The sequence below is a fragment of the Schistosoma haematobium genome, chromosome 4 (genome assembly GCF_000699445.3).
Source record: "Schistosoma haematobium chromosome 4, whole genome shotgun sequence".
Lineage (NCBI taxonomy): Eukaryota > Metazoa > Platyhelminthes > Trematoda > Strigeidida > Schistosomatidae > Schistosoma > Schistosoma haematobium.
The window spans coordinates 15,188,043-15,213,611 of NC_067199.1; the positions used below are offsets into that span (position 1 = coordinate 15,188,043).

At 36.3% G+C, this 25,569-nt stretch overlaps 1 protein-coding gene across 2 annotated transcripts; it reads left to right on the plus strand.

The window, feature by feature from the left end:
* The first annotated feature begins 503 nt into the window (after window positions 1–503).
* Window positions 504–25,515, plus strand: KAT2B_1 (Histone acetyltransferase kat2b). 2 transcript variants are annotated; one of them, XM_051215770.1, is made up of 14 exons: window positions 504–749; window positions 7,640–7,801; window positions 7,842–8,075; window positions 8,116–8,196; window positions 8,245–8,417; window positions 8,460–8,654; window positions 8,743–9,113; window positions 13,629–13,858; window positions 14,651–14,853; window positions 18,605–18,746; window positions 20,230–20,484; window positions 21,624–22,021; window positions 23,447–23,613; window positions 24,990–25,515. In XM_051215770.1, the coding sequence occupies exons 2-14, from the start codon at window positions 7,742–7,744 to the stop codon at window positions 25,178–25,180; spliced, it is 2,700 nt and encodes an 899-aa protein (XP_051066306.1). In that variant the 5' UTR covers window positions 504–749; window positions 7,640–7,741; the 3' UTR covers window positions 25,181–25,515. The 2 variants fall into 2 exon arrangements, with proteins under 2 accessions (XP_051066306.1, XP_051066307.1); XM_051215771.1 differs by lacking the exons at window positions 504–749; window positions 18,605–18,746; window positions 20,230–20,484; ... (1 more) ...; window positions 23,447–23,613; window positions 24,990–25,515 and having other exon boundaries at window positions 4,507–8,075; window positions 8,691–9,113; window positions 14,077–16,647.
* The last annotated feature ends 54 nt before the right edge of the window (window positions 25,516–25,569 follow it).

Here is a 25,569-nt window from a genome sequence, read left to right on the forward strand (position 1 = left end):
GCGTCTACTGCGATGCTGATGGGTGCTTCAGTGCCCTGATGAGCAAGCATTGTTGCTTTAGCGATAAGTTCCTTAATTGTGGAGAATGCTTTTCGTGCGGTGTCGTCCAGATTGATCGATTTCGCATTTCCACGAAGTTGATCGGTAAGAGGTTTCATAAGTGATGCGCATTTCGGTATGAAACGTCTGTAGAAACTTACGAGGCCGTTAAACGTGCGTAATTGCTTGACGGTGGTCGGTTCTGGATAATCCAGAATGGCCGCCACTTTGGTTCTAGGGGGTCGAATTCCTTGAGCGTCGATAGTGTGTCCTAGAGAGTCGGTTCCAAATTGGCATTTCTGAATGTTTACAGTAATGCCATGTTTTTATAGTCGGTCGAAAACAAGATCCAGATGCTGGAGATGTGATTCTCTGTCCGGACTTGCTATTAGGCAGTCGTCAACATGCGCATGTACGAAGTTGAGACCTCGACAAACGTCGTCTATAAACCTTTGGAATGTTTGAGTAACGTTTCTTAGATCGAAAGGCATCCGCAAAAATTCATAGAGTCCCAATGGAGTGATGATAGCTGTTTTCGGTATGTCGTCTGTAGCCATGGGGATTCGGTTATACGCCTTAACCAAGTCGATTTGCGAAAAGACAGTTGTACCTTTCGGTTCATGCAAGCTCATGTCAAATAATATCGGGGGATTTAAAGCTGTAGCGGCTACTTTAATGTTTAAGGTCGAGTGCCGGGAAAACTAAAAGAGGTTAGGCATTACTAAATGTTGGAGATATTTAGTCTCAGGGGATTCCATCACATTTTTAATTTTGATTCACTATTATTAGGCTTTAACACTGCAACTTTATCCAGTGCAGTTAATTATGGTCCCATCTGTTTATTCGGTCTCGACTATCCCCGATCTCCCCATTTTGGGGAAAATTTTTTCCGGTTTGGGTAAATTTTGGAGAAATCGCTGTAAAAAGCTTTGAAAATGTCACAAAGCCCACAAGACTTTCCCAGGTCTGGGGAAAATCTTCAAAAATTTTGGGGAATTTAGTGTTTTCCGCAATATTTCCGCAGGAATCTTATAACACTTTGGGGTTTTGCCTCGAAATTTCTCCAAGATATTAGAATTGAGTTTTGCATTCCTATCATTAAAAGCCGTGATTTCGGTGCCTGTGGACACCCATTAGGTGGAAATAACTTATATTGTGAAACCGAGAAAAATAGCTTTTTAATCAAAGTTTTGCCCAAGCAACTTTTAAGGTGGAAATAAAGGCTAACAAGGAGTAATTCAAATGGACATTCCATCAAAAGTAAAGAGAAATAACAGGAAAACGTCGAAACTCCTTCTTGTCCTCCTGTCATGGGAAAATAATCCAGAATTTTCCTTTTTTTATCGCTCTATTTGAAACTTCTCTGAATTGTTTAATTTTTGCTTCGATCCATACCGACTTGCCTATTTTCCTCTAAATACTCGCCTACTTTGCAACTGCACACTTGATTACATGCTTCTTTGGCCACCTTTTGCCTAACCTCAAATGTTTTCTGTTCACCTTTATTTCCATAATAAACCATGCGATGACTGCAATCCACTACGTTAAAAAGTGACACATGGTTGAAGACACTTATTGAAAAAAAACAGTATACTGTAGAGGGATATTAGTGACAGACACTCGAGCAACGATTGTTATGTATTTTCATCGTAAGTGCCAAGTGCTAATGTCATTTACGAAGATCTGCTAAATAAACTACAGGTAATAGGTTATTAGTGAAGAATGTGTCGCTATTGATAAGTGCATGTGAAACCAAGCAGGCTTACGCAACATAAACTTCATTTGTTCATGGGTTTCAAATGCAAGTCGTGAATTCTGCACACGGTAAGAAAAAGCCTTATTAAAAAATAAGTTAGAGATAAAAAAAGCATTTCAATAGTAACGTCTTTCTTAAACTGTGGCGTTATTATTCCGAACGGAAAATAATCTCTATGTAAATTCTGAAGTTTAATAAACACTAAAATTTACAATGATGTCAAACTGTCATAATTTGTTAAACAACGGTTAACCCGAAGTATGACTTACGGTTATGTTCTCTAATACTGAACGCTCCACCTATAGAACAGAAATGAGTGGTCATAACTTAAAATTAGTACATGCATGTTCTTAGTTCCTTCGACGACACTCACATTTTGTCCCTCATGTCGTGAAAATACCATTGCGTTGCGATGTCATGCAGTTTACCAAGTTGTTGTTCGTCGACGGATGAAGACAAAAAGCTATATGTTAGTGTGCATAATGGTTTAAAAAATGTTCGGCTACATCCATGTCAGTGGAATTGCACAGAAACATTTCTTTCCGTTTCAATGCACCTCTACGAAATATTAATGAGATTACTGTACTGACCTCTTTGGCTTCTCTTCGTTTAGTGGCAATGCTTTTGTCCATAAAACTGCTGACACAGTAACCAGCAAAGTTGTTGGACAAAACCAATACGTCCTTCGCAGTCTGGAAACTATCTATAGGAAGTGATCGTTTCTATGTTTGCAAGTTACCACAGTAGTGGATGACCTTGCACTTCAGGACTGGCCAATGGTCATCTGTTCGGGCACTCTCCTGCAGGTGCATATCTACAGACAAAGTTGATTACACACAATCCACTTTTTAGCTGTATTTAGAATCTGCCTCCAGCTTGGTGCGTCTATATGTACGAACTGCTTATTAGTCGGCTAAACAGTATATAAAAGGTAAGGAAATAGTTTAAAGTAATACTATCAACAGGAACTTGAAAAATATATTCACATGAACCTATGTACCAATTGAACAGTTACCACATTATTAACATAGTTAATGGTGATACATTTACAGTCGATATCATTAATAGAAACTTATGTGTGCTCATGACTAACTATGGAGCACATAGATATTCCTATATTATTAGAAGGGAATGGTTCCTCGAAATAATCACATGGGTCATTGAATAGTCTAAATCTAATTAGTCCATTTTTCCTTATATCAGTGACTAGCACAGGTTTTCCGTGTACTATTATTACATTATGCGACTTAAATGAAGTTGTTTTATTTTTCTTACAGATAACTGTTTGGTTTCCGGGGTCAGACTTAACGACTGTTTGTAAATTAGTGGCGGATATACTAGCTTGCAGCCTACCACAGAAAGATATCTCCGCATACCTCTGAGCAGTTTGCTTTGCTACAGCATAACTGCTATGCACTGACTTCCTAATCTTCCTCATATAAGACTCAAATGGGAAGGAGGAAAAAGGGTTTAAATCTACATTCGCATGAACGTCATCAAGGAGGTGCTTCAAGAAATGCACGTTATAAACTAAGTTTCCAGGTCCACAATACCATTCATATTCCTTAAGAAAATTAAGTAAATCATTTCTGACCGAATCTGTTTGCGCTGCTATGTAATCTGGAATGCACTAACAAACACTTCGCCAATACTGAACGCTTGAAATTCAGGTACAATGGTTGTGGTAAACAATGTTTAAGAATTACGGGGCCTAAACACAGAAGAGACAGTCGACACTGTCGCTTTCCATACTGAGACGAACTTTAATATCCGACATTTACGCTGAAAGTCTGCATGACTATATGCCACACAACTTGATATTACTTACTTACTTACTTACGCCTGTTACTCCCAATGGAGCATAGGCCGCTGACCAGCATTCTCCAACCCACTCTGTCCTGGGCCTTCTTTTCTAGTTCCATCCAATTCTTGTTCACTTTTCTCATGTCTATCTCCATTTCTCGGCGTAATGTGTTCTTTGGTCTTCCTCTTCTCCTTTGGCCTTGAGGATTCCATGTGAGGGCTTGTCTTGTGACGCAGTTCGGTGCTTTCCTCAATGCGTGTCCTATCCACTTCCAGCGCTTCTTCCTGATTTCTTCCTCCGCTGGGATCTGGTTTGTCCTCTCCCACAGTACGTTGTTGCTAATAGTGTCCGGCCAATGGATCTGAAGTATTTTGCGTAGACAATTGTTAATAAACAACTGTATTTTCTGGATGATGGCTTTCGTAGTTCTCCAGGTTTCTGCCCCATACAGTAGAACTGTCTTGACATTTGTATTGAAAATCCTGACCTTGGTGTTGGTTGACAGTTGCTTTGAGTTCCAGATGTTCCTCAGTTGTAAATATGCTGCTCTTGCTTTACCGATCCGCGCCTTCACATCTGCATCAGATCCACCACCCTGTTCATCAATGATGCTGCCCAAATATGTAAAGGTTTTCACATCTTCCAAATCTTCTCCGTCAATTGTGATTGGATTGGTGCATTCTGTGTTGTATCGGAGAATCCTGCTTTTCCCTTTGTGTATATTGAGACCTACTGCTGCTGAGGCTGCTGCCACACTGTTCGTCTTCTCCTGCATCTGTTGTTGCGTTTGGGATAGAAGGGCCAGATCGTCTGCGAAGTCTAGATCATCCAACTGCATCTTAGATGTCCATTGTATCCCGCGCTTCCCTTCAGACGTTGACGTCTTCATGATCCAGTCGATCACCAGGAGAAAGAGAAAGGGTGAGAGTAAGCAACCTTGCCTAACACCGGTCTTTACTTCGAACGACTTTGTCAACTGTCCTCCATGCACAATTTTGCAGTGTAATCCATCATATGAGTTCTGTATGATATTGACTATCTTCTGAGGCACGCCATAGTGTCGAAGAAGTTCCCATAGTGTTGTTCTGTCCACGCTATCAAATGCCTTTTCATAGTCAATGGAGTTGATGTAGAGTGATGAATTCCATTCAATTGATTGTTCCACAATGATCCGTAGAGTTGCGATTTGGCCTGTACACGATCTATCCTTACGGAATCCTGCCTGTTGGTCACGAAGTTGGGCGTCTACGCAGTCCTTCATCCTGTTTAACAATACCCTGTTGAAGACTTTTCCAGGTATTGAGAGAAGAGTGATGCCCCTGTAGTTATCACACTTGCTGAGATCGCCTTTCTTTGGTATTTTGATCAGAAGTCCTTCTTTTCAGTCTGTTGGTACTTGTTCCTCATCCCAAATCTTATTGAAGAGAACGTGGAGTATCCTTGCAGTTGCCGCTACGTCTGCCTTTAGTGCCTCTGCTGGGATGTTGTCCGGTCCTGCTGCTTTGCCACTCTCGATTTGTCTGATGGCCATGCTGATTTCTTCAATTGTTGGTGGGCCAACATTGATTGGGAGGTCCGTGGGTGCTGCTTCGATGTTGGGTGGGTTCAGTGGAGCTGGTCGATTCAACAGTTCTTTGAAGTGTTCTACCCACCTGTTTTGTTGCTCTTCAATGTTGGTGATTACCTTGCCCTCTTTGCTTTTCATTGGTCGTTCTGGTTTGCGGCGATTTCCAGAGAGTTTCTTTGTCGTGTCATACAATTGTCTCATGTTTCCTTCTCTTGCAGCCTTTTCCGCCGTCGTTGCTAAATCTTCCACATATTTACGTTTGTCGGTTCTGATGCTCCTCTTCACTTGTTTGTTTATTTCCGTGTATTCAGCTTGTGCCTTGGCTTTTTCTGCTCTTGTTCGACTGGTATTGATTGCTGCCTTCTTGTTCCTCCTTTCTTGAATCTTATCCAGTGTGTCAACAGTGATCCATTCCTTGTGATGGTACTTCTTGTGACCCAGGATCTCATGACATGTTGAAGTGATTGCTTTTTGATCCCCTTCCAGTTGCTCTCCACAGTAGTTCCTTCTCCATTGAGTAGATCATGAAAGGCCTGGAACTTGTTGCTGAGGACTATCTTGAATTCGTTGAGTTTGTTAGTATCCTGAAGAAAGGCCGTATTGAACTTTTGTGATATTGTCCGCCCCATTGTCCAGTGCTTCTTGAGTTTCAATTTCATCTTGGCGACCAGCAAGTGATGATCTGATGCTATATCAGCTCCTCTCTTGGTTCTCACGTCCTCTATAGTCCTCCTGAACGTTTTGTTAATGCAAATATGGTCGATTTGGTTTTGTGTAGAGTGATCCGGTGAAGTCCATGTGGTTTTGTGTATGCGTTTATGTGGGAATATGGTGCCACCCATGACCAGCTTATTGAAGGCACATAGATTTGCAAATCTCTCACCATTTTCGTTCCTTTCTCCCAGTCCGTGACGTCCCATGATGTCTTCATATCCAGTGTTGTCCGTTCCAACCTTGGCGTTGAAATCTCCCATCAGAATGGTCAGGTCCTTTGTTGGGCACTTCTCGACGATTGACTGCAGCCTATTGTAGAATTGATCTTTAGCGTCTTCATTGTAGTCGTTGGTAGGCGCATAGCATTGGATGATGTTCATTGAAATATCCTCCTTCTTTGTTTTGAACGAGGCTTTGATGATCCTTGGTCCATGAGATTCCCATCCCATAAGTGCATTTTGTGCTCGTTTGGACAGCATCAATGCAACTCCTTGTGTATGTGGTGCATTTTCTTCTTCATGGCTGGAGTATAACAGGAGCTCTCCTGTAGTTAGTCGTTGTTGACCAACTTGTGTCCAATGTGTTTCACTGATCCCAAGTACCTCCAGGTTGTATCTTCTCATTTCTGCAGCAATTTGGAAGGCTCTCCCGGTGTCCCACACTGTACGAACATTCCATGTACCTAAGTAATTCACAGTTACAGACTTGTTCATGTTTCTAAGTCCTTTGTGAGAGAAATCTATCCATAGATTGACTGGTTTCTCAGTTACACCTAATTATACCATGTGCATTGAATCTAACGGGAATGTTAAAATCATATTAATGGCACGTGTTTTGAAATTAGAATGCCCTTGATCGTAAATTGATTCAAGCCTCTGACAAAAGCTATCATCAGTCCTCAACGTACGTTCACTATTTGGAAACATCATCCTTCCGTCAAGGCACCGACCAACTACAACACACCTATCACAACTTGCTTTCTCATTGTGATTAACTGTACGTAGCATCCAAACGAGCAGGTGTGTCACAGATTATAGCGATCAGTTTAACAGCTATGTATTTATTGAACTTAAAACTACACAACCTACGTCGCTCATTTCTTTCACTTCAGAATGCTGTCCGCAGATACTTCGTTAAATTCAGCCGGCCTAGTATTCCCTCCATAGATACCTATCATGAAGACGTCACTAAACTTAGGGGCAACGATGCGAGGACAAATAGCTGTTAGACCACTAGAGATGCTGGTCGCATTATAAATGCTTTCTGAGATCTTGTACCGGATTTACCAAGGAGCACTAGAAGTGTCTTACGAATGTGCACAAGTCAATAATTGTGGCTTATTTTAGGACGCATCGTTGCTCCTCTCAAATTCATTGTAGTTGATTTTGTTGCCCAGTTCTAAATTCAGTCGGCAACAAATTATCTCATGTATTACACCTGCGTTCTCTCAGTGTGGTGCAAAAGTCACTACAGTGTCTTTTTGAAGTTATTGACATTCATTTTGATGACTAGTTATTTAAAGCTAATTCAGAAAACAGTACTCTTCAGTACTAGTGTCTTTCAACTTTGCAATCGACTCCATGTTGTTTTCATCCTAGAAACGCATAATATGATGAGTATTCGCGATTATTTGCACTTAATTATGTGTCTGAAGGTTTATGTAAAGTTGTTTCTTTACCGGGTTGGTTAGATTTTGATCGTTTTCTTGTCACTATTCAAGTATTTTGTCTATGTTGAATAAGAAAACTTTATTTTACAGCTCGAAGTTCTCTATTCCAAATGTCCATGAACTTTGGATAATACATTTGACAATTAGTGATGGCGGACAAATGTTGATCCTATAGAAAGCAATAATCTGAGCATGGATAGTTCGACTTTATACCAAAAGTTGTCAAGATATCTACCTTATTCTAAATGCAGAGTAAGTACATGAGTGATCTTTTAGAAATATATGATCGCAGAATGAAGGTTGCAAATGTAGTACATGGAAGCTTTCAGACAATGCGATAGATGAAAAACTTGTTGAAGCTATATGTGAAAATTGCTGTCATGTTCATTATAGCTTGTCTGATCCAAACGAGAGCACGTGGCTTAATAGTGCAATGCAAATGGTCGACGATGTGGAACGAATGTATATTTTATGTACCAAGGAAGAAGATTATGAAACAAGAAATATATATTTCTGTATTTTAAAGGTAAGACATCTTACAATCATCATTCCAATCTCATTTCTAGCGCCTTCGCAAGGCGTTAATGAATAAAGTACAACCCGTTTTTGATGACAAACCTCCTTTCGAGCGACCTGATATCAATACAGTAAGTATATAAAATGCGAATTCCACTTGATTCTCCAACTTTTAAAAGGCTGTACGAAACGCGTTATTATTCTGTGCTGTTACTGATCCTCAAAATCCAGAAATAACAATTGAACTGTGTAAATTATTCCTAGCATATGTGAATTCATATAAGATCACATATCCAAGTCAAAGGATTCAGAAGTATGAAAATAAAACAGGATACAAATTAATATATATGAGGTATTTTGTATTGTATATATATACTTATTTGACTCCTTTCAGGTGGATATGCCACTGTTATGTACCAAAGTTCTGTAATGCCTTACCATATACTGAGGCTACATGTGCATTTGGAAAGAATTTCTTGTTAGCCGTTTTGCCTGAAATTAAAAGAAGACTAATCGAATTTTTCAAACAAGATTCTATAATCCCATCCATGCTAGATACAAAGATACATTTAATACAACCTTTAACACGGTAACTAGCAATCATTTGTCGTTCTTAAATTTTTAGTGCTATCCTACTCATTGGTACTTCATTCCCGTTCTAATTATTTTCTATTCAGACTGTGTAATTTGCTGGAAGATAATGTTGAGGACAAAACAACTTCCGTCTGGGATCCGTATTTCCAACCACCATTGCGTCCCGACAATGTAATTACACCAAGCGGATTATTACAGTCGATTTCTATTGACCACGTGGTCGATTTCTCTACACATCAACGTAATATAATCATCAGTAGTTCAAGTGAACTGAAAAGTGATTCAATTGTTACACCAGCTCTCACTGATCTAAAATCAGAGAAACTGTTTAGTAATCCAGATTTGGTGAATGGTGATAAGGATATGGTAGTTAATACACCTATTAAGTCTGAACCTGAAGAGTCACTTACAAAACCTGCCAAAGTAACTGATCATACAACGCACCGAAGAACAAGTAAGTGTTAGTAAATTTTCATTGAAGACAGTCACTTTTTTATTTGAATCTTTACGCCTGATCTGACTTCAAGCCCAATTTCTAGTCTGTGATTTTCGTTTATCTTATTTCCTGTTTGGAGATTTTGTAGTTTTAGTGGGTTTAAATATCTTTATTCTGAATATTCCTATTGTTGGTATTGCCGGATCTTTAGCAAATAAAGACCTAAAGCACACAATTTATCCGTTAAACCCTTGGACTCACTTATAAACCAAAGTTGTGCGATGCCAAGCAGTATTTCCGGATACAATTGAAAAGAATGGTCTCTTGATATGTTTTTACTTGTAAGCATACTATGGTTTGTGCTACTTATACTGACAGATATAAGTAGTATTTAGTAACAGTCATAAGTGGAAATGCCTGGAAGCAGAAAGTTGAAATGAAGAGAACAGGACGATAATCGGAGAGCAATCAAAATAACAACGGGACTAGAGAAATAATGGAACATGTAAAGGACAACGCAGAGATGTGTAAATGATGTATTTAATGTATGATTTTCACATTTTACTAAGCCACTGTGTGATTTTTCATTAAACAATAAATTGGTTTTCCCCGTCTGAGTTCTCGTTCATTACAATACTTCTTTTTGGTCAGTACCAAACAAAACACTTCAACATTTATGTTTCTATAAAGGCTTCCTAAATGACTAAAAGTTATAATTCACTTGCCATAAATCAAACAAACTGCCACTCGAAGTCTCTGTGTCAACTGTTGATCATGTCTATTGAAGTCATGGAGCTGTCATTGCTGAAGTTAAGCGTAGTGTGACACCCTGATGTCTTAGGCCGGTTATTATACGAGTAGAATGGACAAAAGTCATAGTTAACTTGCGCACCATGGCCAGTCGTAATCGTTGATGAGACCTCAAAGTTTGCTATCCAGTGCATCAGTTTTTTTTACCACTGTTGCTACTGTCATGTTCTTCAGTGAATAGCTACGGGTCATCTAGTAAATCTGTCGATATATGTTAGCAAGTGTGTATACCCTCTCAAAAGTGGTAGCGGTCCCACAACCTGAATATGAATATGATCAAACCTTGCTTTTGGTGAGGGAAAGACTCCTGTAGACAACATGGTGTACCTGTGGATCTTCAGTTTCTGGCACTATATATATTCTCCCTCTCATTTTCGTGAGTCTATTTTTATTTGACCATATAAATAAATCTGTAATAAGCTTTACTGTTTCTCTAATACCTGGGTAAGATAAGTTTAGTTTTTCAAAAATACTTCGTTTCATGCTGTAGGGTACAAGGGGGCGAGTTTTACTTGTCGAAATATCATAAGTCAATGCTTTATTTTCATTCGCAGGAAAGTTTCGAAATGTTAACGTTGTTTTCTTAGGTTCCAAAAGTCTATTTAACTCATTATTGAGCTTTTGAAATTTTATCGTTTCTTGATAACTTGTGTCAGGGATTGTGAAAACGTTAATATCTGTACTTGATAGCCCATCTACACAGTCGTCTTCCTTCCCTTTTACATATTATATGTCGGCAGTAAACTGCAATTAAATCGAGATGTTATAATTTTCTTGGAGAATAATTGGTACGACCGTTTACTACTGCTTATAATCGGTACAAACCATGAACTATGTGTTTTCTATTATGTATCAAAAATGTTTGCTAGATAAATTACCACCAATTCCCGACTAAACATACTATAGGGTGTTTATCTTGGATTGAGTCTTGTAGTCTATCGGTAATATAGGCTTGTGCAAATGACAGTCCATGATGTACTTGGTCAATATACCTTTCAAAATAGTAATTATATTTTTCTGTTGTAAACCGATTAGTAGAAAAATTATATTTCTGACGTTTCGTGACTTGACATAAGCCGCTTCTTCAGAGTAAATAAATAACCGAAATAAATCAACACAAGTTTAAATAGTCAGAAATACAATTTTTCTACTCATTAGGTTATAACAAAAAAATACATTTATTATTAACCTTCTACCAATGTTCAATTTATTTGAAACAATCAAGTCCATCCTTGGCATTGATATCTATAAACCACTTAGAAGTTTGCTGCCTTAGATAATCCGAACAGCATTCTTACAAGTTTGAATAAACCAAACAGTAATGTAATTGCTATTTTTGGAACTTCTTTTGGCGCTACAGGGATGTAGTGATATCTTCGGACTAAGTCAGTTTTGGTGAAAATAATATTACCAACCATCTTTTTGTTGCAACTATGAATGTGCGGTATAGCGTATCTACCCACACGGGATGATTGAAGGTTGTACCATGCCCCACCCGTTCACCTTGTCAGTTTCTTCTTTTGCTATAACACAACGTTTAAGGTCTAGGGGTCTTGGACGTTAAAAAAAGGGCGTCCTTTAGTGTCACTGTGGCGTACCACACTATCTCAAACCCTCTCGTTTAAACGTCTGCTGAAATAAATTAGGAAACTGACAGCAAATTAGTATACTCGTCAGCTGCACGCTGTAGTTTAACTGGTAAATGCATAGACGTCTCAGTAGGCACCCTCCTTTATTTCGACCTTAAATCGACACGTACAAGCTTCTGGTTTTCAACGTTTACGAGTATTTTGTCGGATGACAGAAAATTAACGCCCATTATAATGGTTAATTATGTAGATGAAGTATGGATTCTACTCAGATCGTAAGTGACATAGTGAAAAAAGCATAACACCTGTTACCCATAGTGTGGAGCACAGGCCACTGACCAAGACTGTCCAACCAACTATGTCCCGCGATATCCTTTCCAGTTTTCTCCAACTGCTATTCATTCTTTTGATGTCTGCCTCCATTTCCGATACACTATGTTATTTGGTCTGCCTCTTTTGCTTTTGTCTTCCGGAACCCAAGTTACGGATTTCCTAATGATACACTTTGATGATCTCCGCAATGTTTGTACAACCCACCCCCGGCATCTTTTCTTAATTTTCAGTTTAACTGAAAGTCGATTGGTTCTTAGCCATCTCCGGTTGTTGCTGATGGTATCTAGCCCAAGGACATTGAGTATCTCGCGTAGATAATTGTTTATAAATACTTGTACATTTAAGATGACGGTCGTAGTTCTGCACGTATCCACTCCTTACAGTAGAACCGTCTTTACGTTCGTATTGACTTGTGGCTCTGGTTTACAATATTTCACTGCCAGTTGCTTTGTTGTATCATATAGTAGTTGTCTCATATTTCCTTGTGTTGTAGCCTTCTCCGCTGTCATTGCTAAGTGTTCCATGTATTTCTGCTTGTTGGTTGTAATGCTCCTCTTCACTCTCTTGTCTGGTTCTGTGTATTCAATCTGTGCTCTGACTGTCTCTGCTGTTGTTCAGCTGTTACTAATTGCTGTCTTCTTGTTCTTCCTTTCTTGAATCTTGTCCAAGGTATCAATAAGTGTCTGTTCCTTATGATGATGCTTGTTGCGGCCTAGAACCTATTTGAACTGTGGAGTTAGTGCATCTTTGATCCGTTTCCAGTTGTTCACCATCGTAGTCTCCTCTCGTTTGAGTAGATGCTGTAGTACTTGTAGCCTGTTGTTGAGTTTGTCAGTATGTCGAAGGAAGGCTGTATTGAACCTTTGTAATGCTGTTTCTCCAGTTGTCCAGTAGTTCTTTAGCTTGAGTTTCATCTTGGCAACCACCAGGTAGATGGTGATCTAAAGGTGTGCAGCTCGTCTCTTTGCTCTCAAGTCTCCCATTGATCTTCTGAACTCTTCATTGACGCAAATATGATCGATCCTCCGGTAAGACCCATGTAGGTTTGTGTATACGTTTGTGGAGGAATACAGTACCACGTACAACCATTCAATTGAATGCAGGTAAGTTAGCAAAGATCTCACCGTTTTAACCCTTTCCTCTCAGTCAGTCCATGTCGTTCCATAATATCTTCATAGTGAGTGTAGTCCGATCCGACTTTGCATCTAAGTATCCAATTAGGATGGTTAGGTTCTTTCGCAGTCACTTCTCTACGGTCGACTGAAACCTCACGAAGCTGATGTTTATCGCCTTCATTGCTATCATTGGTGAGTGCACATTACTGGATAACATTGATTGTGTTCACCTCGTTCTATGTTTTGAAGAATGCTTTGATGATTCTGGATCATGAGATACCCATTGTATGAGTGCTTTTCGTGCTTCTTTGTAGAGCATTAGTGCAACTCCTTGTGCGTGCAAAGCATTTTCTTCTTCATGAACAAAGCACACTGCATTACTGAACTTATTTGGATACATGCTTGAATTTCTACTTTTTTGTGTACCTAGTCCGATTATAAACAAGTATTTGCTCTTTTCACATACAGTCGCTTTTGGTGGAATTCAACGTTACTTGTTGACATGGATGGAAACTCTCACTTTGACATGGATTTAAAAAAAAACTATTGTGAAACATAGATATATTTCATTCTGTAACTGTTGATGAAAACGTTATTATGTGAGCTGCTGAAAGTTTTTTTTTCTGTACTGCATCCAGGCTAATTGTTATTTCTCTTCTATTTTTAATCATAAAATAAACATTTAGGCGTACGTCTTCGAAGTCAATTATCGATTAATACACAATCCTCTGTGAGTGATTCAGAAAAGTCGAACTGTAAATCAGAAGACAAAACTGTGGTCACCGATAGCAATACTAAAAAGTCATTGAATGATAAGTTAAATATTTCAGATGTTAGTAGTACAGAATTAGAACAAATTCTACAAGAAATGAAAAACAGTGAAAGCCCTTGTAAAGGATTTTATCCTTTTCAAACGGTAAACCTCAAACTTTATTCTTATATTGTTCTTTTTAAAATTTGTTCTAAGTATTCATATTCTTTTTTACTCCTTCTTTGCATCTATACACAAATACTACTTTAATGTTTTATTTGTAAGTGAACTCTACAAAGTTAACAGTAATGAATAAACTCAAAGCAAACATGAGTGATCAAATCTTTCATATACTGTGTTCATTTTTTGATTTCCTGTTACAGCCATACTGGATAATGTCGTGCCCAATAAACTATGATTATATCTGTGTTCTTAGTGCATAAATATGTAATGGAGTCATGTACGTACGTACGCAGTTCTACGTTGTTGACTGACTGACTGGAGTCATGCTTTCAAACATATTCCATTCACTTCGCCCTAACTATATAACTAGTATCATTAATCATCATCCAAAAATATTACTCATTTATATCTTAAAAGAAGTCAGCACTAAAATTCATATATTGTTGGACAATGTTAGTATTTTACAAATTAACTGATATTTACACACCTATTTCGTTCATGATTGTGTAAAAGTACACATGTACTAATTTTCTTAAAATCAATCACTCAGACTCAGATACTCAGTGAAAAATCATAACTTCAAAATCGTGTTGAATATCCACTTTCATGAATTCAGCATACAGAACTGTTTTATTTGCTTGTGGTGTGTATTGTAAATAATAACAACCCCTTGTAGAAATAAATTACTTATCTGTTTTGTTATAGTGGTGAAATCCTTAATTAGTTTATTTATTCAATTGTGGATTGTCTCTTTCTTTCTTGATAACTTGTTAGCTTCATTCGTTAAATGCAACAAGAGATGCCGCTGCACGTCAAGAAGAATCAGCTGGGAATATTGAATTTCATATAGTTAATAATAGTTTAAATCCTAATCAACCCCCACAAACATATATTTGGCTTTTGGAGTTATTAAATGTATTTGCTTTGCAATTACCTCGTATGCCGAAGGAATACATTGCACGACTTATTTTTGACCCGTAAGTTTGTATACGTGATATTCACAATTGTTGTTTTTTACTTTTTTTGATGGGTTGTTTTCCCGACTCAACTATTTCGAAAGATATACTCTTTTTTGTCAACTAAACTGTTATTCATAAATTCCAATATTGAATAATTTAACTGAAATGTATTTTAATTTTATGTACTTCTTAAAATAATTTTCCAGATGTGTCTCAGTGGTTTGCGGATTCTTCTTTCAACTATTGGATCACAATCCAGTGTCATTGTTTAGAGTTAAAACAGTCTATTAGTAGTACTATTTCTCATACAGCAAGTCTTTTGAGTCGGAGTTTGGTATAGTTAAATGTTATCTTACATTTACGATTATTCCTTCCAACTAACAAAAGTGTAGTCTTCCAATGTGACAAGACTGAAATTTGTAATTAGAAGTCGTGAAGGTTCTGTTATAATCATATATGTAATTATTATACTCTAAACAATTCGCTCAATTAATCTCTTACGACGGTATAAAAAGATATTTAAGCAGGAATGTTATTGTTTTGTTTGCATGAATTATCATGTAAAACCTGTCAATCAGTATGTGATTCAGTCAGTCAGTCAGTAACAACGTAGAACTTAGTACGTACATACATCAGCTCAAGTTGCCACACCACATTAGCACTGAGATGCAGTTGTCGATTCAAATCCCGTAGTGGTACAGGTAGTAAGAGTATAAGCAGTAATCGGAAACATTAGTGTTTGGAGATGTTATTCAAAGAGTATAATCCAGTGAAATAAATTTGGAAAGAGGAATAAAGAGACAAAGATGATTCAGGAGATTAGAATTTGGGAGAACACAGAGTGGATGCACCTGCACCATTACAAACGATTTTGAGCCATGTCATTCAGGGTCTCTAACCATCGGTTGCTATCATCTCGCGGTCCCCAACAAGGTAGTCTACACCTACCAACATGACTCAGTTCACTTGTCAGTGACTTTATGGATTTGCGCCGTGTTTTGGTCTGGCCACCCCTAGTTTTCTTCCAACCTACTGCTATACCACTGAACATCGCACGTCGAGGCAGTCGGTGGTTGGGCATTCGTAACACGTGTCACAGCCATCTCAACTGATCAAGTTTCACCACGTCATCAATCGATTTGCCATCCTTACCTAGTACCCGTTTCCTAACAACTCCGTTACTTACTTGATGGTCCCACGATATACGAGCAATGTTTCGAAGACACCTATGATCAAGCATGTGATTAATTATCAACCAAGTCATTAGTATATATATTACCATATCGTGACTTTTCACTTCGATGTATTTATTTATTTATTTGAACACATATATATTAGTACAGGAGTGCGCCAAATATATATGCGCCACACAAAACAATGAGAATTTTAGAAGAAGAAAAAGAAAAAAGTGGGGAACGTAAAAAAGATATAAAAAAACAATAACGAAGAGATTGGTGTAAGGTAGTGTAATAATAATAGTAATAGTAGGGGAACAGAAGGGTACAATCAGAAGAAATCTTTCACTTAAGGAAGATACAACCACGTTTTATGAAGAAAGTAAAAGAAGGTTACAGCATGATCGCCACTGGCTTCTATTCTGAGCCATATCTGATAACGTCTCTGGCCACTGTGTTGTACCATCTCTCGGACCCCAACCAGGGAGTCGTGGAGGACCAACAGAAGCCAGCCCTTTGCAGCTTTCTTTCATACCACGACACCATGTCATATACTGACCACCTCTCCGCTTTTTCCAACCAGTTCTAGAGTCGGCAAATAATGCACGACGTGGAATTCTCTGGGACGACATTCGTAGAACATGTCCAGGCCACCGAAGTCGGTGTTTCAAGATGGTGACACCAATTGCATTATCGTCTCTGTTCCCGAACATACGATGCCGAATCTCTGCATTACTAACATGGTGTTGACACCAGAAGAAACCCAGTGCTTAAAAGCGGGACGTTTCGCAAACTCACAACTGACTGTACCCGCCATTTTCATGGCGTCATGCAATTGCAACCAACGCTCATCTACACTTTTCGGTGGAATGGTAGCTAGCCTAGAAGCTAGCTCGGTTCGATACTTAGTTACAGCCATCTTGCTGACATCAATCCTTTGGTGGCGGTCACTTCGGTAGCCACTGAAAAGTAAGGTAAGATTGGCGCAGACCAGAGCATGATCATAGTCCAGATAGGTACTCCAAAAGGAGTGGCAGTATTTTACACAACCATGCCAACGGTAGCTGATCGCGATGTGATCAATCTGAGTCCAGGCTTGAGATGCAGAGGGAGGACGTTAGGTGGCACATCGGCAATGACTGTGCCGAAAGTTGATGCTAGCCAGAAACAGGTTATGGTCTGTGCACAGTTGCAATAGACGGTCCCCGTTATCTGTCTTGCGACTAACAAGTCCCCATCGGCCACCTAAACGACCCTCTTCTGTGCCTAGACGCCCGACCTGAGCATTCAAGTCTCCGGCTAGTAATACAATATCTGTCGAACGCACTTTCTGGAGAAGAACAGATAACTGGTGGTAAAACTCATCCTTGATTGCATCTGGGCCGCAATCTGTCGGGACATAGGAGATGACGCAAAGACATCGTTTCTCACGCCGATTTCTTCTCAATTTGATGGAACTTTCCAATCTAACAGCACATGACTGATTGTTAATGGGGATCCAATCGATTAGTGCTGCCTCAGCTCTAGCGCCTAGTGCGACACCAACGCCAGCAAGACCAGACGAAGATTGAACAGGGTCCCCGGATAAACGCACGTAAAACAAGCTTTTCGAAGCGACAGATGGAGATCGAATTTGTAGCTCTTCACCAGAGTCTTGAATACGGGTCTCGGATAGACAAAAAACGTCGATATGAAGACTTTCCAAAGACATAGCCAGCCCTATCTGTTGTCCGACCTGCATAAGTGTGCGAACATTGAAGGCAGCCAGTTTGAATGGTGCACGTAGTTTCAGAAAAACTGCTTCAGTATTTGTATTTGGTGGTAGCATACAATTTTCAACCAGCCAGTGACTCGAGAACGTTTAGATACAGTCGAATTTCCACCATAGACGAGCTGCTGTATAAGCCGAAAAAAATAAGTATAGACAGAGTAGGAATAAAAGAGGATGAATAATGACGTAGTAAATAATATTAATAATAATAATAATAATAATAATAATAATAATAATAATAATAATAATAATAATAATAGAATCATTTGAATATTCGTCGAAGCAAGAGAATTAGTTTCCATGATCATAGACAGTTCAGTTCATTAATTGCGTGTGGGCTGCGATACTGCCCGGGTGCCCAGACCGAAGCAGGTGGTTATCTTAGGGGCTACACCCTGAGCCTTTGACCTAAAGGTCTAACCCACAAGGCAGTGGAGCATCGTAAGGAGATGCAGTCCCATGGTAGCCGGTGTCCAACGATTGGTTCATACGCCACTTGTTCCCGCAGGATACTGGTGCCCGTGTGCACCATTGATTTGGAATCCGGTTAAAGCGCCGGACATCCGCTTTTCGCCCTCTCATTTTCGTAAGCAACACCCCCGCCACGAGAAGGCAGTGAGGAGGACTTCCCTGGCAGAGGCTGTGTACGCGCGGCCGTGTGAGAGTATTTCGAGAGGGAGGGCGAGCCCACCCCGCTCTCGGCCATACCAGGGCATTTGGGGGCCTTCGATGTATACTATGTTCAGTACATACAAATCGTTATTACTGGTGACTTTCATTTATATTTAGTCTTTTGTTTCATTTATTTCACATGTATATACAGAAAACACAAAAATCTCATTTTGTTAAAAGTTTCGGATTCATGTGAAAAACATGCTATCGGCGGGATCTGCTTTCGTATGTTTCCATCTCAGGGATTTACGGAAATAGTGTTTTGTGCAGTAATTTTCAATGAACAAGTAAAAGTAAGTCATATATATATATATATATATATATATATATATATATAACTTAAATTCAGTACATTATTTACTTATCAGCTTCTAAGTAGTATTGTTTCTAAACTATAGAATGCAAAAATTTGCTTATTTATGCTTCGTCGTAATCAGTAACACAAACAAATTTCATAACGATAATAAAAGTAGCGATAACTAATACAAAGAAGTAAATAGTTCAAAGTAGAATGGCAAATGATTTTGTGGGAGATTTAGACATTTCCGCAAAATCTCATTGGTAACTTCGCATTGATCATTTATGTTAAAACTGTAGAATTTCCAAATGAGTAGTACCAATATTAATTCAGTATAGAATGTGGTCTATATGCCCAACGACCTATCATAATATGCTGTACTGGCCTGAGTAGGATTTAATTGACATGAATTGATAATTGCCAAACTGAGACTTAAAATGAATCACGAATCCTATGACAGTTGCTGTTATCTGTGTAATAAATTATTCCCTACTTAACTGTCATCTTCTAGGTTATAAATCAATCAATAGTTGTAGACACTTAATTCAATACCCAGAACCGATCATATATATTACAGGTAATATTTAATTCGTATCTTGTTTTAGACCTCCAATACATCATTATTATTCATCTACTTATTTCTGTCCTTAATTTCCATTTATAATGTTCATTATTTCCTTCCGTTTTTATTGACTCTGTTCCTATTCTACCAATAAGTAGTGCGTATTTCATGTCTTCGAGTTTCACTAAATCGCTGCTATAAGGCCTATTCTCGAACTAGTGAAACTTGTATCTGAATTTTTGTGATTTGGAAGAGTGTTATTAAGAATTTAGTTTTAAAGAGACTGTCGATATACAATGAATATTTCATGCAAATACATTTTACTGAGTGTAAATTTTTTTGCATGCTCATTGATTATCTATTGTTAAAGTTAAATACAAAGAATGAATTTGATTAGCAAAACTCAGCGTAATATATAATAAGAGGTTATAGATAGCTTGCTTTGTTACAACACTGACTAACCTACAGCCTTTATACAGTATCCATTTTATTAGATCATAGAAATCATGAAATTCGGTAATGTGTTGGCACTTGATACCAGTGATGTTAATTATCATATGTTGGTGACATAAAAATAGTAATCAACTAAAACACTTGATTAATATCGAATTACTGATTAAAGAATTTAAACACATCAATTGAATTAATTTATCAAAAATCAATTTCTGTGACTCCTGGCAATAAATCTTATAATAATTGAAAGATGTGTATTTTTTGTCAGAAATATTTTACCTATAAAATCTTAGATTGTATAATAAGTAACATGGACCTCTATATCTGAAATTCAACTGCTCAATATTATTTATTATTGATAGAAATCTAGTTATTTAGTGTCATAATTTTCATATTTCAATAAATAATACTAATATTGTATTTACTTATATTTATGACAAGATTTTCTCTCTTCTTTTTCAAGGGTTATGGAACACAAATGATGAATCATTTAAAAGATTATCATTTACAGCATAAAATATTTCATTTTCTTACATATGCTGATTCATTTGCCACTGGTTATTTTAGAAAGCAAGGATTTTCACGTGAAATACGCTTAGCTCGACAAGCTTATTTAGGTTATATTAAAGAGTATGAAGGTGCCACATTAATGGCTTGTGAATTATATCCAAATATTATTTATACTAGATTTTCTGAATTGATTGCAAAACAAAAACAGGTATTTATTGTTGTTGTCACTGTCTGATTCATTTTTTTCTTGAGTCTGTATAATTGTAACTTGTTTTCCAAATTGAATGAAACTGACATATTCCTAGTAAATTTTGAAATAGTGTAAATCAAATTTCATTTGCCATTATTCAAAAGAAACTGCTGAATGGTTAACTCTAGACTTTCGAAAGTTATATAGTTGTATTCATTGCATAGGGTACATCTTATAAAAGATAATAATAAGACATTTACTTAATATTTCATTATTATCTGTAAAAATACATCTAGAATTCAGATAATAATTTTGGCTCATTATTGAATACTTGAATATATGTATATAATATTGTTGAATTGTACTAGTCTGTTTGAAAAAAGCAAACCATTAATCATATACCATCAGTTTACCACCAACTGCATTTCGGTTTATGTGCTGTGGTGGTTTGCACAGAATTTCTCTTCCTCTCACCAATCATCATCCACATTGAAACATTTCGACAATTACCAGATTTGAAGCACTCACTCGCATTGCAAACATGCTTGCTTGTGTATAATTCACTGGATACATAAATCAATTTAGATTTACGCTTTCATGTATTAACTAACACAGAGTATTGAGTATGCATGATTAGTGTTTTAATTGTATGAGTTATTGTAATTATGTTAATGAAAAAGTTTATAATTATTCTGTTTGTAAGGGGTTGTTTATTTTTCACCTGTCATTTCTACGTGTTTATTTATTTCAATACTTGTAAGGTTCTGTGTTCAGTTTAGGGAAGTGTTCTATTTTGTGATATTCGGTGGTACTAATTTTAAGAATAATAGTTTTTTTGTATGATGTTATTGTATAAGTATAATATGATTGTATTTTTGGAAGACAGTTTTCTGAGACACTAACTAATTGATATGATTGTAACACTGATTTAGTCGTTTCCTTTCATGATTCCTTCCTAATTATTTGATAAAGAGTATCATAGGAAAAAAACTTACATTTCGTGATTTTATCATGAAGTTCTACCGTATCTTTAAACATTTTGTTTCGTGAATATTTTCTTGTAAACTTTAAATCTGTAAAACATCATTCGTGATACGAGTTTGATAATTTCACTTGAATGATAATATCTTGTAAATTATTTAATATTTATTTGATAGGTTATTACCCGGTTGATAGAAAAACGTCGTGAGTCTGTTAATCAAACCTACCCAGGAATACCTGCCAAACTATTTCGTAATGGACCTTTAAGACCAGATCAAATCCCCGGTCTAACTGAGATCGATCTAACTTCAAACAAATTTTCTGATTTATTTCATAAAATTCCTAAGACAGAATTATCTGAAACCAATCAAACTTCCATAAATAATCATGTTTCAGTAAAGCGAAAATCGTCAGAAACGTTTGGTAAATGTGTTGAGAAATTACACGAGCCTCCGAGAAAACTACGCAAACGTTTACTCGATCCTTTGCCAAATCCCAGTCCGTTGACTACAAAGCCACAGATGAAAGCAAGAATCAGTTCAAGGTCAACGCGTTATAATAGCTCATTAAAAATGTAAATTTAATTTGCTGACTTACAGGGATTACAAACAATTATAACGTTTCGTTTTTTAATTTAAATTATTAAAACCATTTTATCGTCTCGGCATATAAAATGGCTATATTTACTAATATATTAGAATTTCATGTATTTAGATGATTTTTATCGTTAATTAATACTCATTTAAAATGTCTAATGCACTACCACAGAAGTAAAAGTTCCACAAAATTCCCAATGTAACAATGTCTTTTCCAAGTAATAAGCATGTTCAATCTCAGTAAAAATTCTTGTCATCTCAAAATACTTTCGTCAAATAATTAGTTGCCAAGATTATTACAGACAAGAGTGGTGATTTCAGATTTTCTCACCATAATAATTAAATTACTAAAATTGTTAAGATATCATTTAATCTTCAGATTGCTCGGCAGAAAAAAACTTTAAACGTTAAATTTATCTTATGGTGATTTACTCCGTCATATTTCGTTTTAGCGTAGAAAAATAAGATCAACAAAATAAATAGTAAAAAAGTGAGAATCATAAGGCCAGGACTAATGGAGAATCCCAATAAAGAAGATGGCAGAAGAAAGGATTATAAACATGGAATAAGGTAATGTCTCAGACTAAAACGAGAACAAAAAATAGATACAACTGTTCACATTACTGTAGTACTTAGTCTTAAAATAAGTACTATCGATAAAGAAAATATTGATTACAAGATTATTTTACCCTTGATCTGGATCATCATCACAGTTAAGTTTACGAATCGTTTTTACAGTTTTCATGTGTTTTCTATTAAATTGGTTGTTTATCGAATCATCGTAGAAATATGAAATAGTAGTTTTATAATACGATTTCCAAAATGCGTCTATTTTTAAAATCATTCTCTATATGCATCTCTTCAATCACACAACTCTCGTTACTTAAGCTTCTGTTAGAGATAACTAAGTGGGATTAGCTCGATATTATTGTCGGTTAGCTGAATGTTCAGTCTTGTAACAGTTGTGATTCAAAATGAGTGAATTTCCAATCACCACTTGACACTATAACGGTTGTATAGACGTTTAAAAAACCAGTTACTCAAGATACCTTATTTTTCATGAACATGGATGTTTTCCACTTGTTTATGATAAAAATCAAAGTCAGCTTCTACATAAGAAAAATGTTAATGATATTTGGAACGACAGTAAAAGTCCCACAAATAAGGGATCTAGCTGAGAGAACCCAATAACACTAAAATAATTCAAGAAACCTCATCAAGTTTAAAGGGTTTTTAAAAAATCTTAGCCAATCTTTTATTCAGTGGTTTAATAGTTCAGTTATATATTATCCTCTCCTAGTCAGCCTTCATTTTTTCGTTCAAGAAAAGAATGTTAACTTTTTGAATTACATTTAAACCACACTTATTTTGGGTTAACCAGTTATTAATTATAATTTATTTAGATCAGATTCATTGGAACCTGTTTGGATACAAAAAGCTAAACAATTAGCAGAAAAAATTCGTCCTATCCTAAACGCGTTACGTAGTCATATATTGGCTGGTCCTTTTCAAAAACCTGTTACAGTAGATGAAGCTCCAGATTATTATGATATTATTGTTTTTCCAATAGGTAAACAAATTTCAATTTATTCATCTCATCATGTTTACTAAACTAGTAGCGATAAGTAACATATGTTCTTAATAATTGTAAATAATTCTTGTTTTATTCTCATTTTATGTTTTCTAAAATATTTTTTATGCAAACTTAATAATGATCCAAACATTTACTTTTATATGTAGATTATGTAATTCTATGCAGCGTAGATCCTGCTAAGATTGTAACTATTTAGTAGAAATCCATGAACTGTAATGAATTCACATTATTCAATTTGAGTTATTATTCTCGTTTTATTAACCATTTTAACGAGAATAATTTCTTAACTCTATTCAAATTGTCTCACTTGATCGAATTTTTTATTTCACTGGAGAAGAATAACCTATCTATATGGCATGTTACCGGTTCGACATATTTGTAGGTACTAAATCTAGGCGCATAGTCTATTTGTACTTACAGTTTGTTAGATTTTCTATATTAATTTATTGTATATATACTTACCTTTTATGATTAACTGTTTGTATCTATCATTTTAAATCACATTCGATAACTAACATATCCAATATTGTCATGTTACATGACGTGAAAAAAATAATGGTTGATATTTTGAATAAAACAGTTCTACTGTTATCGCTTGTGTTTTTTGAATAGTTATATTCATTTTAAAAGTTCTCTATTATATTTTGAATTTAGAAGCCTAGAAAACATTAGCCCTGTTTGTACAATGAAAACAGATGTTTCTCTGGGCTACAATTAAAGATATCACCAACATAAAACTAGTACAGTTATTGTTACTAGTTGACGAAATAAGATTAGCTACTCTGTTATATTCTTTTACTTTTAATATAGACCACAACTGATCATCATTCGTTGAAGGGAAATTTTTACCTTACTCTGAGAAATCTCAATCAGATTTCGATATATATGATATATCATCTGACTACTCTTGCAATCAAGTTTTCAATTTAATTCTTCACAGTTTTTACAAAGTGATTAAGTAACTGGTTATTTAGTAACTAAAGCACGCCTATTAACTAGTAGATTGTAGCTTTAAACCCTGTTCCCCTCTGTTTGGTATTAGGCAACCGGATAGTATTAGTAGGCTTTATACAAACTAAAATATGAATACGGCCTACTTCTACTATACAAACTCATTTCTTACTAAACTTTCTTAAATACCTGATTTTTCTTGAGATATCATGGTTACTTCTACATACTTTTAATTGTCACATGGTTTTGTTTTAACAGCCAATTTGAATTGGAAAAGTTCTGAAAAATGAGATTATAATGCAACTAATCACTGGTGATTTTTAACTTAAACTAAAATAAAAATGTGTCAGGTACTTTAAAAAAAAATAATCTAACTTCTTACTCATATCCTTTTTTTACAGATTTAAGCACAATGTGGGAACGTTTAAAATCGAATTATTACGTTACGAAATCCTTGTTTATTGCTGATATGATGCGAATGTTTCATAATTGTCGTACTTATAATCAACAAGACTCTTATCTTTATAGAAGTGCTAATACTTTAGAACGTTATTTCATCAATAAAATGAAAGAGGCGGACTTATGGCCTTAAATTATATTACAGAATCAACAAATTATGTAACTGAGTTTAGCAAATTTTGTTTGAATGTTTCTTCTCTTATCTGTTTCCTGTTTTTCAGGGTAACACTTCGTACAAGTTTTGTATTTTATAATTTGACAGGTGTTATTTTGTGTAAATAACTTATAGTCTTATTAAATTTCGTAAAGTTGTTAATATTGCTCAAGGACTACTAATAAATATCTGTACTGAAAATCCTGATTTTAATTTCGAATGGGTTTAATTTCTATCTAATATTTTTCACTTATTCTGTGTAAGTTACTGAGCTTTTAAGAGAAGTATGAAGAATAAGTGAAGAGCACATGGACTAGTGATTGAGTTGGAAGGTGTGCTTAGTTGCTTTGCTGATTAGATTAGTAGTC

Bases quoted from the DNA above. Each gene is read 5' to 3' on its own strand.
- KAT2B_1 (XM_051215770.1), top strand. From the start codon at position 7,742: ATGGATAGTTCGACTTTATACCAAAAGTTGTCAAGATATCTACCTTAT. The intron at 8,418-8,459 runs GTATTTTGTATT...GACTCCTTTCAG, and splicing joins TACAAATTAATATATATGAG to GTGGATATGCCACTGTTATG. The intron at 9,114-13,628 runs GTAAGTGTTAGT...ATAAACATTTAG, and splicing joins TACAACGCACCGAAGAACAA to GCGTACGTCTTCGAAGTCAA.